The sequence below is a fragment of the Poecilia reticulata genome, linkage group LG17 (assembly GCF_000633615.1).
Source record: "Poecilia reticulata strain Guanapo linkage group LG17, Guppy_female_1.0+MT, whole genome shotgun sequence".
Classification (NCBI taxonomy): Eukaryota; Metazoa; Chordata; class Actinopteri; order Cyprinodontiformes; family Poeciliidae; genus Poecilia; species Poecilia reticulata.
The window spans coordinates 21,260,019-21,278,072 of NC_024347.1; the positions used below are offsets into that span (position 1 = coordinate 21,260,019).

Genomic DNA, 18,054 nt, shown 5'->3' on the forward strand with positions numbered 1-18,054 from the left:
CATTTTCTCTGATTTAGTGGCAACGAGGGGAAAAACAGCATATATACCATTAGTATCATGATTCAATTTGTATAATCTTGTAAAACCAGACTCACCTTTGCCTCAATAGACTTGGATTCTGCATTTTGGAATAAAAATTTTATCTTGCTCTTTCCGTCATCAGATGATCCTTTTAGCTGGGAGAACTTGTATCTCCACAGTACTGCCTGAAGTGACAAGAAAAAGAAAACTAAATCTCTATATTCGCTGCAATTCAATTACAGAATTTCTTCTCTAGTCACTTTTTTCATAAATTATAAATGATAAAATCCTCAAGGAGCTGATTGGAAATGAGGCACATCAGCAGATTAGTCAAGTACAATCCATTGTGAGAGATGAATGCTGCCGGTGGAAAAAAATGTGAGAAGTCGCAGCACAATTAAATATGAAGTAGCGCTTCGGTGACTCAACTAGTGCTAAAATCAGTAAATAAAAGCTTCCCAGTGAGTCAGTTTTCAGACTCCTCAGGTGGACAGTGAGCTATGCTTTTCACTTGACTATGTCACAGTGTGCGCATGCTGTTGGACAGTGAAAACTGCTCCTGGGACTGTAGGAACAACTTTAACAATTTGGTTAAATGTGGTGTGAAAAATGATGCTATAAYGCGACATGTGCATTAGATGTTTTTAAAATCGTCTTTCTTGTAAAAATCTACAGCGGGTAATAACCAAGCATAATCAGAGTGCAGCAGAAGTGTCACCTCATCTATTTTGCCTTTGAAATTCATTCATGCTAGTCTTGTCAGAGGTAATGATAGAGCATTATCTTGTCCTCAATGCCAATCACAGCAACTTTATYAGGAAGATTTAGGTGACGCTCTAAAAGGCCAGACATCTGCAGCGCTCAACTTATTGCAGCAGTGGAAGTACAGCTTTGAACTACGCTATAGCTTTTAATTATCTTTATTTTATGCTACAGACTAATTTTATTTTTAAAGTCTGTTAGCTGCTATTTTTTCATGCATGTAAGAGGAATCTTGAATGCAAGTTCAACATGTTTTCACAGGATTATTTTTAATATTGTAGCTTATATTTACAGTTCTTCTATCAGGCAGATAAAAGAACTACCTGATAGTTCTTCTACCCGATAGATAAACTATCTATCAGTTGGATTGACCTGATAGATAGGTCTATCTGTCAGACCTATCTATCCTTCAGCTAGGATATTGCATGGCAACAAACCATCTTTTAATTAACCTGGCACATCAGTAGCGTTACCATAATCTTTCTTRCAAACAAGGAATGGATCACAAGAGAGAGCTGGATATGCTGTTGTTCTRAATTTACATTACGTGCTGAAACACAAGTGAGTTGTCCGTTTTTTAAAATAAAAAGCTTGTCATCATTTGTGAACMTATGCTGTGATACAGTAGCTGACAGTTAAAAGGCCTGAATCCAAACCTTGATTAATTGGCAAAGTAGGTGTGTATTTATAATGACTGACACAAGTATAGACAAGCGTTTATATTTTTGATTCATTTTTGGTTTCCATGTTATGCTATCAGAAATTAGTATTTTATTAGCATACATTGARGTCACATGTATTTATTAAATTTTCTTTGGTTTTATGTGTGCATTAAGACAACATTGGCAAGTTTCTATAAAAAGTGCCTAGATAAGAAAATACATGGTTATTGTATATGAAACCTGGCATTATTATGGGTTATTGATATTTGTTTCTAACAAACTGATTTTATCCTGATGATAACAATAATAATGAATCTAAGTCTTCATGAAACAAAAATAAATAGTTTAACATTAAATATAATCTTTTTGATTATATTTCAACTAATTCATTGAAATAGTGTAAATATAGACAAGAGATCATATTTTTACTTTCCAAAAACTTTATGAATTTTCCTTAAGATTCTTAGTTTAAAAATACCAGGATAAGAAAGGAAAATAATCAATTTCATCACCTGTAGCAGTCGCCCCAGTGCTACATCTATGTATCTGCCACAAATAGCATGAAATGATCTTCAGTACAGCATCACTTTTAATAACAGTAGAGCACTCATTGTGTTTAAACATTTTTCAAACTAGTTTTAGATCAAGTGAAGGCAGGGCACTTTTGCACACAGCACATTTCATTTTCAGAGAAATTTTAAATGCTAACTAAAAGCCACTTCCCCACTGTTTCTGATATTCCCCTCTTGAAGACCCCTGTAGTGACACAGCTTTTCTCTATTAAAAAGACAAGTGGCACAATTTTTTAAGGTTTCCAAAAGTGAGAAATTCATTCAAAAATAGAGTCCACTTTTTGCAAAGTCTTATTTGTGTGGCAGCAGAGATTTAAAGCTTCACCATGAAAACTACAATGTTTTTCTTTAGGTAGAAGCAGAAATCTATTTATTTCTCACAAATATCTGTACTGGTGATTTTAAAAACAGCACTCAGGGTTTTGCTCTGGCGTTTTAAAAACGTTTTAGTATAATGTTAACATCTGAAGCGGGAGGGAGGCAGGTATTGAGACTATACTCAAGACAATGTTAAACAGCACACTTTTTTTCATCCTTCAGTCACAGGCTTCACTTGAACCACTGTAATACTGTCTGCTACAGGAGATCCTTCCTACCCACAGCCATCAACATCTACAACTCTTTGAAGATTGTGTAATATGAGTTATAATATTTAATTTTGCTCTGTGATTAATGAAATATTTGCAATTGAAAGTCATCTTCTGTGCACTTCCAGTAATCTGGCAAGAAGAAATATATAAAACCAAAACCAAACAATTCAGTAAAAACAGACATTTGAGGATAATGAGCAGAATAACATTATCAAAAAGTAAAGAAAGTCCCAGTGAAGGGCAATGTTTTGAAAATCAAAATTTACAAATTGGAAAAAAAAATCTACCGAATAAGTATCTACAGTAAGTATCTGTCTCAAAATTCATTATGGCAGCATATAGTAGAAGACATTAGGATAACCAGGTTTAAAACCGTCATTCTGCACTTTTCATGGTTTATCTAATCGCATCACTGACTCGTGTTTAAACTTCTGTTGCTGAACATGATGCATATTTAATGAATATAATGTAGAGTATTTCACCAGATACTACAACTTCAAATAGATAGCCTYGTCACRGAGRAACAGAAAGTTGTTTTGTTTCTTTACTCAGAATTTAAACCTGCTCACTTTTGATCTGAGACAAAAGAAAACGGACGTAATGTCACACGAGTTTAAATGAATGGACTTGACATTTCTCGCTTTCCTCTTGTTTGGTATAAAATTGTCCAGTTCGTCTGCAAATTTTAAGACACAATTTAAACAACGGTAAAATAATTTTTCATTGTTTTTTTCTGTTTTGYTTTGTCACAAAGTTTGGCATCAGAAGGCCTAAAAAGCATAAATCATACGAGATGATGCCTCAGAGACATGTTAAGTTTTAAATCAAAACCATAAAATCGAATAATAATTTAGTAGATTACAAACACAGAATACTGAAGGAAAAAGACACAACTGCAATCTTCACCCCACACTTTGATGTGCTTGGCTGATCACCGGCTTGGCAGGCTCTGCTTCCCCAGGGAAAAGAACACACATTTGATTGGCAGAAACAAATTCATTACTGCGTGAGATCACATTCACCTTAGAATCTATCTATCTTTACAGGCTCCAAGCTATTCATTTGAAGCCAACACAAAGACGCAGCATCCTATAGTAGCAGCTAGTTGCGAGCTGAATCAACAATGTTAGTTTGTATTTGCAGAGTGACTGTGAGCAGGGTCTGCAAATTTAATTTATGTACTCTCAAGATCTGGAAAAACACAAGAAAAGAAGATAAACATCCATGAATGAGAAATTGGAATTTGAAATTACAGCATGAGAGAAGCAGGAACCMTGTGTRGTTATCCCCGACTCCTCTGGTCAGCTCAGGTTCTGCTATTAGTTTGACACACTTCACGTTTTCCAAAAGGTGTAATAAATCAAGGGTATACCTTGGWTAAACATTTAACTAGGTGAAACCAGAAATTTACAAACAAAAATTKTCATGTCTGAAGTTAAATCAGAGTGAAAAATGATTTATATTTGTCAAAATGACTGAAAGGATCTCAGAATTTTTATTTATAAATATCTTTAAAATTAGATATTTACATACTGTCATKATCCTGAGTTGTTTGTGTTGTGYTTCCTGTTTAGGATCCATCCTGTATTTCTACATCTTAAATCTTACCATTTCTGTTTCCTCCATATTCGTTCTTTTCTGGCTGTATTTTAATTTGTACATTTAGATTGAGGTTCCGTAAACGAGTGTTTCTTATTGTTAACTGTTTATGATAGTTTCAGGATTTTTCCCCTTAAGTTTTATGGTCTCCCATTTCTCCTGCTCTTTTTATCTTCCTCCCTCAGCGTGCCAGCTTGCTTCCCAGCACAGCTGTTCTCAATCACCTCGTTCTCCTCTGCGTGCTTTCTCCCTCAGCTGTTCTCATTTCCATCTGATTAGGCTTTTAGGTTGCATTGTCATTTCTACCTTTGCCTCAGTAGCTCCCCATCCTCGTTGTTTTGCAGTTGCTTTCTATTGTTTGGGGTTGCTCATCTGTGGCATGTATCTGGTTCCCTGCAGRCCCTCTCTGTAAGTGTTTTTGTTTTTTAAATTGGCATGCATATTATGACTATGCCCAGTTTTTGTCTGYGATTTTGTCCAATCTCTACAACACCAAGCATACTACATTTCCTCAGCATTTTGTAGCATTGCCTTTGAACTACATGACTTGGGTCAAATGTTTTGGATTTTTCTTCCACAAGCTTCTCACAGCAGTGTGCTGGAGTTCTGGCTCAGAACCAGTGGAACTGAATCAGCCTCTACAAATTCTCAGCAGGACTGAAATTAGGGATTTGTGGTGGCCATGCCAAGACGTTTTAAGCTATACAGGACAGTGTGGAGCATCCATTCTGTGCCCCAGTGTTTTCCTATGTCTAAAGAGTCTGCAGTGTCCAAATGGAAGACAAGAAGTAAACAAAATATCAATCACAACAAATGCAATCTGTGATGCCTACCACTGGAAAATCTCTATCATAAAATTGTACAAATAAAAATCTGGATTTCATTTTATGTTCACTAATCACATGAGAAATGACGCTTGACAATGATACCAAAAGTAGCCACGTCAATATTRGAACAAAAACTTCCATTGGCAACATTGTATGCTACTTCAAAGTAGAAAAGTTGAGTCAGAAAAGATACTTGACAAGAAATTTACTATCCTGCTAATATTCTGTTAGGGAACATTTTATTCTGATASTAATGTGTATGTATCTACTCCTAAGACAATGCRCTACAATAAATTTTGAAGAGCTCCAGGAGGTCTGCAAGAGTACAACTAATTAGACGSAGTCCAAGGACCCCCCSAGATCCCCGTCACATTTACTATCCATGGGTCTCACCAGAGGAAAGCAGAACCACAGAAGGGCCACCCTGAAGTCAAGGATCTACTGCTCTCATYTCACTGCCAGACACCCCCAGATTCCCYAGTCTGTCAAAATGGTTTAGGCAACATGATGCTATATTGCACTATWTTACCAGGGTGGTTATTACTTTTCATAGTAAGCACTGATTCTTTTCATTTCTTTAAGAGAAAAGCTGTCAAGGATTTGTTAAAGAAGCCTAACACTGATCGAATCATTATTGATGTCAGTGTTCTCACATTGAGCACTATGTAGATTTTAGCAATGCAGTTTTTTCATCTGTACAGCATTTAAAATGTACTAAGAGAGAGATGCAGTTCTCATCTACCTTACTAGTTACATCTTGCTATAACCAGATGGGAGTCCTTTTGTCTTCAGAACTGCCTTAATTKTCAAGGGCATAGATTCAACAAGGTGTCTTATAACATTTCTGAGATTGATGCTATAGATTTACGACGCAAATCTTCTTTCCCACCACTCTCCAAAGGCACCCTACTGGGTTGAGATCTGGTTACCGTGAAGCCCATTGGAGTACATTACACTTAATGTCATGTTCAAAAATCTATATCTATAGGGAGTCCCTGACTCCTGTAAGCATGTTATCAGGAGCTAGATGTGAGTTTATTGAAGACCAACTCTGTGTTATATGGGAATATATGGGAATAAATGATAAATCCATGCGTAATTGTGTCAGTGCGTTGTCTGAACAAAGTATTTCTTAGTCARCCAGTTAGAGCAGAATTTTGAAGAAGTCTGCTGAAACTCCAGCTTGAGTAAAATAAATTAAAAATAAATAAAATGCTTGTTATCTTGCCTAACTTTGTAGCAATAAAGAACTTTATATTGACTTTGTATCCAACTGGAAGTCGGTATTGTCTGAATAATAATGCCACAGTTTAACACATAACTGCATTGTGCTGTTCTAGTTTACATATTTTACATCCTAATATATGCAACACATTACACAGTAGTAAGTACCATATTCATGCATTGATTCATCCGCCCACTCGCTGTGTGTTCATCTTTGAAAGGTCAGAGATTAGCTTACTTGATTCTCATGTGTGTGAGCACAGAAGAGAACCGCAGACATGAGAGGAAAAAGTCCAAACAAAAGCACTGGCAGAGAGATGGTGGTGGAGATTAACCATAAATATTTTATACAGTGTTTTTTTTTTTGCTTTGTATGTTGTCCATGTGGAAACGGTACTGCAGAGATGGAATAAGATCTGACTGTATCTTAAMCCTGCAGATTACAGATCTGTTTGTCAAGCGGTTACATTTTGGTTGGTTTCTGTCAGAAAGCAGCATGCTTGTCAAATTTGCCAAAAGCAGTTTTTAATTATGGAATAATCCCACTCACATTGTCTGCAACTGCAGTTTACATATGGATTGTGCTTGGTGAATTTCTCTCTATAAACAATAATCTGGCAACATTATTGTCATGCTTGGGGGACATTGTTGCCGCGCACTGCTGGAATCGGGGCCAAAATCTTAGAGAACAATATGGCAGTGCTTGTGTCCCTCTCATCAACATAATGTGCACCAGTGGAGTAGTATGCATGCCTGTGAGACTTGGGGAAAGGCCAAAATGAACTGTACGCTGCAGTAAGAGGTTTTAGCTGGGAGGGGTTCAGCCGTCAAAACAAATGAACTCACAACTCCTAAAATGCACAGTGAGCAGAATAAGTTAGCAGCAGCACAAAAAAAGAAGTCAGCTGAGGCGTCATGATTTGTTCCATCCAACTGTATGCAACGCGYGCTGAGGAGAGCATTCCTCCATATTTGAATGGATAACAGAGGATTCCCCTGCCCTGGCATAGAAGTTGGCCAACTGTATGACCGGATATTCACCGCTCAGAAGAGGCAGAATCTAACAATTCAAACTTTCTTTTTTTTACCGATCAGTGAGCACCRTCTATGTAAGCGCTACYGGGTCGTGTTGAAATTARCAATCACCAGCRTGGAAGGTTTTGCTGTGAGAAGACAACTTAATTATTCTCAATATCTTAGAGGTTTCTGCTAAATTAGGAAATATTTGCTTTCTTTTGGAAACCGTCCAATAGCTCTGTATGTAATACAGAGACTTGTTTGTATGTTATGTTCACCACATGCAAACTATACCAATGATGTTTATTGTTAAGAGAAGATGCTAAGACGGTTTAGAATGTAAACTCTGACCATTTTGTCTTTGTTTAAAAAACTTTGTAAACTTCTGTTGAACCGCAGAGCTGTGTAACACTGACTSCTCCCCATTTCCCACACATAGCATGACGTTTCCTCCGGTCCTAATTCATCACATTAGAATGGCTGCTTGAAGGTCATTTATAGTTTAAAAAAATTTWAATAATCTAAAACATAATAGCAAGTCATAGCTTACTTGCATAAGACAAGTTATTTTCTAGTCTTGTATACAAAAATGTAAGTGCGCACACCTTTTTCATTCTGAGGTGTGCAGAAAAAAATCATATATGGTATAATCCATCTTGCAAATTATATATACTTAAACACTTTTTACAGCAAAAGCTCTGTCATGCTCTGAGTAAATTATTTTACTGCAAACATTTTCATGTTAAGACTTCAGTTTGTGCAAAAACTAGACAGCAAAAGTTTGTATAACTGTAATAAATAACCAATATCGGCATCAGCAGGTCACAACTTGACAAAACCATTGATATGAAAAATACATAGATAAATCCAACTTTGCAAGGCTGAGAAATGAACTGATAAATGGAGACGCTGAAGAGTTTAGAGAAGATTGTCATGAACTTGCCTTTGAAGCAGCATCGAAGCACACAAATCCCATGCTGAAGTCAACTGTAAGTCCCATGAGGTGGCTCTCCATTATGCAAGCATATGTTTTACACTGCAGAACAGCAAGATACGATGTTACAACAGTTACAGATGTCTCAAGAGTATTATCAGTTTTTTCGTGCTAAAACAACTGTGCTGAAACAGCCTGAGGCTGTTAAATAAAAACACAGACCTGTATCCGCTCCACCTCCAGAAACGTGGCCATCTGAAAAGCCTTTTCCCAGATCAGCAGTTCACACTCCAGCTCTACGCTGAAGAACATGTCCTCCCCACTCTCTGTCTGAACACTGAAGCAGTGTCTCCTTTTGTCCAAAAGGTCACTGTCCTAAGATAACACAGAGCGRGCTGACAGATAAGGCAACAGCAGCACAGTTCCCTGACAGGCGTTACTAACTTTAATAATCATAATCTAATGTGTCGCCTCACAGCTTTCTATAAACTCAATTGCAATTTAAGGTCAGCCTACAGATAATTGCATTTGTGAATCTATATCTAGCTATTCAAAATCCGTTTCTAGATAATGAGTGGCAGATAAATTCTCACCATCAAATTCAAAGTGACTTGAAACCTGCATAGAATAATAACTACAAGCCTTGAGTCTGTCTGTGGAACAGCAAGAAGAATACATGCAAATGTACTGTATAAGTGAGTCATATGAGAGCATCCCTTAGATTCACTTCTGCTGCTTAATATTCTCCTAGTGTACCCTGTTTGAGATCCACTGCTCTAAATGCTTGGGGAATTGAGTAAAAAGACAAAAAAAAGAGAGACTGTGATACCTTTAAAATTTTGCACATTATTTCATACACGGTAAAGCTTTTCTCTGCTCTGGTCCAGTCCCACGTCGTCACCTGAAAACAGCACATGAATGTTGTGTTTGATTTAAGAAATGTCTCAATGGAGAGGAATAAAAAAAGATCAGGAACTGTGCCTAAGAGGAAACATAGCATGTGTTTTTTTTCCAACAGGGGAATTCCTTGGGAATACTTTTTATATACAGAAAAAAACAATTATTTACAGAACAATGCACAGTGCTTTTGCTAGTAACATATCAAATCCAAAGGACTGGAACATTACAGTATTTCCTTGCTGATTGATTGATGTACCCAGTAACTTGCAATTTTTTCCATTTTCAATGTAATCGAGTGAGATTTTATGATACAAGTAATGCATTTTTGTSAAGCAGAAGGAAAATTATACTAATCTTAAATCTAGACATATTTCCACAGGGAGAGCCTGTGAAGAGCAATTTTCAAATCTTGCCACAGACTCTCAGTTGGATTAAGTTGGTTCCTGCTGTGTTGGATGGAAAACCTCTACCGTCTCAWACTTCTAAGAGGTTTGCTCACAGGGTTGCACTGTATGTTGCTCCTTCCATCTTCTTATCAACTCTGATCAGCTTCCCTGTCTTGCTGAAGATAGCTCTCCAAAAGCACATTTCATTGTAAGTTCAGGGTGATGTGCCGTGTTGGTTATCCACCACATAGTATTTTGAATGTAGRCCACATAGCACATGGTTCATTTATGATGATGTCTGGCAAGAAACCTTGTTCTATGTCTCAGCTGTGCTCTCTACATGGGTTGGGGAAAATTAGTTAATGGGACATCGTATGGCTTTCTTTCAATAATAGCTTACTTTTTYCCCCCAAAATAACTGCACTATTAATGGGTTTCTGTAGCTTCTTCAGAGTTACCAAGACCTTTTTTACATGCATACAAGTAGAGTGTATATAAGACTTCTTGAAGCAGCTGGTTGAAGTGGATTTTATGGGATTTAAGGATGTCACTCTAAAGGAGGCCAGAATCAACTCTATGCTTTTCAGACTTGCATTTTCCATCCACTTCACCAGTATGTGCATTCCAATAAAATTCATGGTTGTAACGTGACAAAACTCGAAAATGTCAACGTGGTAAAAATACTTTTCAAACCCATTGTAGCCTTTCAAATTCCAGTTACATCCTCCCACATGCAGGAAGCCATAAATCCCAGATAGCTAGTTTAGATTAATAACAAAACATGTCCWGACTTTTGAACATGCAGGCTCTCTCATGTTCCCTCATCCACTCACATTAGCATATTCCATTTATATCAGCACAATCACCATCAGCAGGCAATTTCAGTTATCTATCAATCTCTTGCCATCAACAGGCCCATTGACAGCTTATCCCTCTCGTCATAATAACCCAAATAGCTGGCAGAATGTAAACACATTAAATGATCATCATCAATCAAGACAAAGATCAATGCACCACAAATGATTATAAGTGAGCTGCTTCCTGTTTCTTAAATAGGGAAGCATTTTTTCCCCCTTTCCTCAACAGTAGATTAGCATTAAATGAAAATTAAATAYCCCCCCCACCTCAGGAGCAGAAAGCATCAATCCAAAACAGGAGTTTGATTTGATGAAATTAAACACAAGAGAATGCTTACGGGAGGAGCTGTGAACTTGAAGAGTGAGGAACCCCTCAGAGCGAGAAACTTTGGTGAGTACATCCTGTCCTGAACAGAGTCCTGCTCCTTCTCGTCGACCCAGCCCATGTAGATAATCTGTCCAATAAAGCAAACAGCATTGTGTACTTTACAAAGTAAAATAAAAATGAACTGGAATTAAAAATTAGCTCAAAGGTGTTAAATTTTTTATATTTTTAGCCATGAAATAAGAAAGATGATATAACTATGTTCACCAAATAATCACAAGAACATTTCAACCATGAATATCTGGTACTAAATCCAGCTTTGCAAAGCTGTGAAGTAAAGTGCCTGGAAAATGAGGGATTTTGCAACTGTGGAAACTATTTTTGTACTTCCTTTGTCTTTATGAGCCTGTAGAAAAGAGTTTTTGTGTAAAGATTCCAATTTTTACTTCAGAAAACAGAAATCTATCTATATTCTGGCAAGTGCAAATTTTGGCACAATCTTCAAACCCCAAACGGACTCAGCAGTGACAGGTTAGTATCTGTACTTTTTCAGGAATTGCACAGAAGACGGACAACGAGCTATTTAGTTTGGTTTGGTTTTAGAGAAAACTGAAACGGGCCCCATTATTCTGCACAGACCATGATGAGATTCGCTAAGCATCTAAACTTTAAGTGAGAGAATGTAAGACKGGCTGTATAMAAATGTGGATGTCAGTGGGGTGGTATTAATGACACAATGGAGAATGAGTTTCAAAATTCAAGTTGTAAAATGAAGAATACAAATGGAGGAAGAGACCTTTAATTTTTTATTTTTTTTACTAAATTGTAATTAAAAAAAAGCTATTGCTGCAGAGAAATAAATGAGGACACCTCAGCATGACTAGCACAATCTATGCATTTTAAACATTTGCTTTGTTTGGACCCCGAACATTCCACCTGGTGTGCTGCTCACACCAAATAACAGATTGAACTTTCTTATTAGGTGATGGTCAATGTTTTAGGYTTCAGCACACATGATTTAAATTAATTGGAGATAAGGAAGCTTTTGCTGAACTGGAATTCTCTGAATCCGGTGTGTTAAAACATGCAGAATAGTCTTGAGGTCCAGGGTAATTTAGCATACTGGAAAAAGTCAAATAAAATATGACAACTTTGAGGCCCAACAAGGAGAAAAGTAATTTTAAATACAACCCTTCTGTGTTTTGAATTTGTTGCTACTTTGTACACAATTTATTTAAACACAGTTTTCTTCATATAAATATTTCCCTGACATCTTTACTTCACTAGTATTTAAACACTTATTTTCCAGCTTTATTCCTACTGGCAGCATAAAGGTTTTATCACATGTTTTCACGCCTAATTTATGGAACGTTTTCTTCCAAAAATGTGACAGGTTTTCATTTTCGGATACCCTTGACGGTATTTAATGATTTATGTTAAGGTGAAAAGAGGCAAACCCCTAATTATCAAACGATATCTCTAGTGTGTCAAAAATCATACATACTTAACAAGTCAGAGTTTGGCTCTATTTATTATTAACGTTTAACTCAGWAGTGCCAAATTTCATACATACTTAAATAAGAACTTTAGATTCATGCTGAAAATACCAGAACAAATCTTTGTGTGTAAAATCGGGATAAGACAAAACATGTTCTTTTGCTGGTGAAGTTTCATCTTGACATCTTTCAGTTGGAGATCTCATCCTTTCATTTATGTAAAAGTAGGCAGAAAATTCTAAATCGGAGTGTTGCACAAAGAAGGCTCAAGTCGTTTTAGGTGAAGTAAAGTGCATTTAAACTGCTTATTGGTCAGTCCTTGTTAACAGTGCTGTTGTTCTTACTATTTCAAGTCAAAATATTGGATAGGGAAATAAGTCTGCATGGTGTACCACATAACATCCATTTGTCTAAAGTCCGGGATTGATAAAAATGTGCTGCATCATCTTAAGGGTCCAACTAGAAAGAAAATGCATCAAATCTCTAAGTAAAATTGCAATTCTTTTTAAGAATTATAAACTCTGGCACAAGTTTACTGTCCTTTCTCCCTGATGGTAAAATACATGGGAATAAAATCAACTTTTTTTGCCTGATAGATTTCTTCARTTTTCAATATTTATTCCACCTAAATGTTTCAGATCACCCAAAAAATTATAACGTTAGAAAAAATAAGGCACATACAGTTTCATTGGCTGTATGTTTCATATGCCTAGCCAAGTTTGAAAAAGTCCTGATGATTCCCAGACTCTTGGGGAAAATATTCTGTAGACTGACGACATTAAATTTGGAGGTGATTTCTCCAGCTTGGAGTTGGTATTTGTTTGAGTTGAAGTCGCCACAACTTGCGAACAGGCTGTCAAAAGTCCCTACATCCTCTTTGAAACAGACCTGCAAGCTTCTAAATGAGCCTAAATGCTTCCATATCTGGTTCCTCCTCCTCMTCATTAGTAAAAGTAAACCCAAGGTTTTCATCTGACAACTTGACAGAAATATTCTGAGCCGGAAAAAAAATCAAACAAAAAAAAAAAAATCACAAGCTGCTTCTCTGATTTCTTTTTTTGTTTTCACGAAACCAGCCGTGAAATCAAGGGCTGGTTTTAGTCACAATAAATTGAAAATGTGTGAGAAAAGTCAAAGAATTTTGGCTTTAACAAAAACAGTTCTCACACAACTATGTCATCCATTATTTCTTCATATGTGAGATATCTTTTGAGGTTTCATCAGGTTTAAAATCTATGTTTTTTTAATAATACAAGGTTAAAATGTTCTCAGTCATATAAAGGAAATGTTACATACAAATGTGTAGAAGGATGACGATATCTTGGTAAAGGTGTTAAAAATTTTTGAAAGAAATGCTTGTTTTAAACTAATCTCACATTGAATGTTTTTAGAAAAAATCCTTTCTGCAAATTTTCCAAAAATCCTCCAGAGTTTGGATTTCACATTTATGCTTTTTTATGCTTTCGCTCAGTGACCTAAAATTCCAATACATTGTAGCATTTCTTTACTGGTGAAGACAGAGGAGTTTATTGTCTTTCTCAATGTAAAAGTACAAACCAAGAGGAAAGTAGCACTGATCTAGGAGAACACCAGAATAAACGAAGAACTAACTACTAGGAAATGAAGTTATATAGCAACAGTCCCACCAGACGATAATGAACAGAGGTATGAACTGACAAGAATACGGCGAGACCTTTTCTTCATTTACAAAACAAAGTGAAAAGATTTGTGACACTGTGTAATTTTCCATTGTGAACTATTACCTTAAATTTGCATGGCTGCTATTTTTTTTGTTGTTGTGAGGCAGAAGCTGCAGTAAATAAGCAGAAAGCCCTTGATGCATGCTTGATTTTCTCCATTTAGACTGAAGGTTGACATGATGAGTTAACTGACTGAAAGCACTTAAGTTGTTTTCTGATCATCTCCCAGTGGATGGACTTAAATGATGCAAGCACTTCCCATGTGCTGTAATAGCTGGCAATACCGGCCTGTGTAACTTCTCTGACTTACAGAGCGGCTCAGAATTACCTCAGTTTTAATGTTGGCTAAAGCACAAACATTAAAGATACGTAAAATAAAGTGGGTTGAATAATTAATAGAAGAGCTCACCTGCTGGTTTACTGGAAAATTCCTGTTAATCTTCTTCACCTGCAAAATTTAACAGGAGCATCAATACCCACTGTAACATTTGTCACAAAAAATTTAAAATACCCTATGTGCCTCTGTGCAAAGAAAAAAGTAAACATTACAGTGGTAACATATTAACCACACATATTGAAGGAGAACTCAATTTATTCAAAGCATGCAAATTTCAAAATGAGATAGATCCAGCCACTTCCATGAGGTCCTGAGGCTCTTCCTTAAAAAAAAAATCCACTTAAAAAAAATCAATTCTCTCTCTCTGGTAATAAAAGCAGAGAGAGCAGTCAGGCTTCAAATTAAAACCCTGTGTTCAGATCACAGGTATCACTCGCAACTAATCCACAGCTACACTATCAATATAACTCTTTCTTAGAAGCAGAGCACCAAATTAAGATGTCCATTCCCAAGTCCATCCTCCTACAGAGACAAGAACAAGCCAGGGGAGTGAGCAATTGTTAAACGATACTAAAGTTTGGGGAGCGGAGAGAATAAAGAAAAGCTATGTTTTTATTTCAGCAGAGAAAATGTGAAAGGGGGGGGAAAAAGACTGATGTGAGCTGGGTGCAGATATATGGGAACAGTGACAGCAGGTTTTCTCAGATTCAGCTCTAGGGTCTTTAGGCTGCAGGTTTGTGAAGCTTTAACTCAAATCAGGAGAGATTTATCGGTTCACTTCTGAACTTCTAAACTCAAAATCAATAATCCATCTCTTTCTGTTTTTAAAAATATAGACAGGAAACCTTTATATCTGAAATACTTTGGCCTCTGCAAGAATGTAAATAGAAATAAATGTGTGATCAATTTATTTAATATCTTACTGGTAGCAAATTGTGTTGGTTCCTAGTTTATTTGGTTAAGAAATATTATTTAAATGTTCCCGAGTATGCTTTTTCTTGAATTTGTCTTAGTTTATAACTACTTATTATTGAAGATTTACAACATTAAGACCAAGATAGATTTGGARTGAATATTTACTGTACATTTAATTCAATTTTGAGAAACTTCACAAGAAACCATGTTTTTAAAAACTGCATCAAAGAACTAAAACCCTGTAAATGACAACACAAGAAGCATAAGAACCATGCTGACTGAGCTGGCCAGCTGCTCTTGCATTTTAGAGCTGTCTACTTGTCATTGCATTATGTGTGAAGCAGCAGTTATGCAGAAAACATAATTGGGACTTCAAAAACGTCTTGCAAACTTTTCCTTAAGCCAAAAACTTATTTTTGGGAGGGATTTTATTGTACTAAAATCGAAGTACACAACAAATAATAAGAATCTGACACACTCACCATGTTATTGCAATGGTGGCAAACTATATCTAAATTGAGATTTATTGATTCTATACAAAGGTCTGGCTAAATCCCTGAAACGTAGCATTCTAACTCAATGCATGTGTTTCTTATGTGCTAAGCATTAAATGATTCCTATTTATTTGTACATATGACTCAGATTAAAACTGTGAAGCATGAAGAGATCTGGGACGTGTTCACATCATCAACACAAAGCAATTGGTGAACGCGCTTTCTGAACACCTGATGCCTCCAAAAACTGTCAGATCATTTAACGCTGCTGCTAAAAAAAAAGAAAGTTTACAGAAGCAATTCAACGTTTTAACCACTGAGAAGTGCAAACAAAAATYTACCACTGTTTGTCTCCCTTTTTATGTTCTGTAAATGCAAATCCCTTTAATCTTTGGCTGCAGTATTTATGCATTATTATTTTTTTCTAAATGCTTTTTCGTTTGAAAATAGTTAATGCTGTCATCTCTTTCTCATGCTCTTTCTTCTATTTTTAAGTATCCTAATTAATTGTTAAAATCACTAAATATTTCCTGCTGAGGGAAACTGGCTTTGCAAATAAACTTGCTGTGCCCTGTCATGAATAACACAAGCTCTATATCAAAAGTAAGAAGCATTGTATCTTCACTTTAAAGAATCCAAAAAGTACTAAAATTATATATTTGTGGCTTTAATTCATTATGGCAAACTTAAATAGCAATGTATGCATTTATTTGCCTTATTAGCAATGTTTTGTTATCCAACCATGTTACAAGAAACACAATTTCTTCTTCAAGATTCTTTTTAAACTCACAAAAAAAGGACAAAACCTAATCTATAAGAAGGGAGAGTGATCCCAGCCCAATGCCCGCTGACTGAACTTAGAAATACTCTTAACAGTGGGAGCTGCTGAATGTTACTGAAGTAGAGCTTTAAAGATTTCCACTGAATTGAATCAGCACCTCTGAGCCCGAGTGTTCAGGCTGCACTTTGCTAGAAACAGCTGGAAACTTGGAGCTGAGCTCTGATTAAAAGAAAAAAAACATAGGCTTGTACTCAAGGTCAATGCGTAGAGAAACCCAACATGGTGTGAAGAGTAGAGCGCCCAAACATGAACGCAATGAGTCATTAGAAGTGACTCGTCATCAAGCCTTCTCCGAACATCACATCTGATTCACAAATCGTGTATGGAAATAAAATGGCAGACGGACTTCGGCGTGCAATAGCACTGCTGTGCGGCAGCTGACTGGTGGGAGTCATTAGGCGCAGTGGAGCAAGTGCTTCCTTTCATAATGTCCTCAATGATGCCTTCAAATGCCTCRCTAAACAAATTCAAGAGGGGTTTCATGTACCCTGAGATGGCCTCTCCAGCCACTAGACCAGAACATCACTGAGCCTTTATGGGGGGTTGTCGAGCGCAGAGAGTAGAGTGGATTTTCCTCCTCCGCCATCGCTCAAAGAAATGAAAGCGTCTCGTTGTGACAAATGATACACGTTTGACTGCAAATAGATTGTTCAAAAGACAGACATCTGCAAGCAACAAAGCACTCTATTTCTTAATTTATTTTCGAAATGCCGTAGTTCAAAAGGCTGCTTTTATTTATAGAAGAACATACCCTCTATACATGAATAATATCTTTCCAGATTAAATTAGACTAAGCCTTTCCTGTCTTTGGTCAGTTAGGATTACCAAAAATTACTTCTATTTGCTAAATGCCAAAACAATCCAGCGTGAGCAACACCCTCACATGTTCAAACAATTAAATATAAGCACAAAGAGGACAGAGAATGTCCATGTGTCATAACATTTAGCATGGAGATGGATTCAGTGCTCCAGAGACAAATCTGTGTTTTGTTACCAAAACACAGATTTGGCAACAAAACCCTGGACAGCAGCATCAGACCTTGTGTAGATCCTGTATGCAGTTGGTAAGTGTGTCTTATTCACAGTGAAACCAGTTTAATATGGTTTGAAAAACCCACCAGCAAGGAAAAAGGCATTATTTCAAATGCAACATGACGAGATAGATTGAAGACTGAATATTCACTCAAAAAAATAAAACCTTTGTAAGTCCTTTGGTCTGATACAAAGGTTTGACCCAAGTCACAAAGTGTAAAAGGATAATTTATTAATACCAAGGAAATGTAGACCTATGTATTTGAAGTTATACTGCAAAAATTGATAGTTTTTAAAATGACCTAAAGCATCAGTGTGATTTAATATTAGTGAAAAAAGGGTTGTCTTGCCTTATTCTCTTTTTGTACCACACATGCGGTTTCAACTAAATATTTATGGGAGTTAAATTTAAAAGTAGACTTTTCTCATACTTTTTCAAAGATCTCTTTAGGACTCTGTTGGAATTACACAATGATGATTAAATCAATAGCATAGTTTATACGTCCCAAACGCCTTTTTGGTGTTCCCTCAGTATGATGAAAGCAGGAGGAAATCGGACGACC

At 36.5% G+C, this 18,054-nt stretch overlaps 1 protein-coding gene across 2 annotated transcripts in view; it reads right to left on the minus strand.

Annotated features, from left to right (window-relative positions):
- Positions 1–18,054, minus strand: part of sntg1 (syntrophin, gamma 1) — a 61,824-nt gene that overhangs the window by 5,895 nt on the left and 37,875 nt on the right. For both annotated transcript variants that reach the window (XM_008434259.2, XM_008434261.2), the window contains exons 13-18: positions 14,282–14,320; positions 10,690–10,806; positions 9,038–9,109; positions 8,431–8,583; positions 8,218–8,310; positions 96–206 (exon numbers count right to left, since the gene is read on the minus strand). In XM_008434259.2, the coding sequence (XP_008432481.1) occupies positions 96–206; positions 8,218–8,310; positions 8,431–8,583; positions 9,038–9,109; positions 10,690–10,806; positions 14,282–14,320 (585 nt within the window). The remainder of the gene's footprint in view (positions 1–95; positions 207–8,217; positions 8,311–8,430; positions 8,584–9,037; positions 9,110–10,689; positions 10,807–14,281; positions 14,321–18,054) is intronic.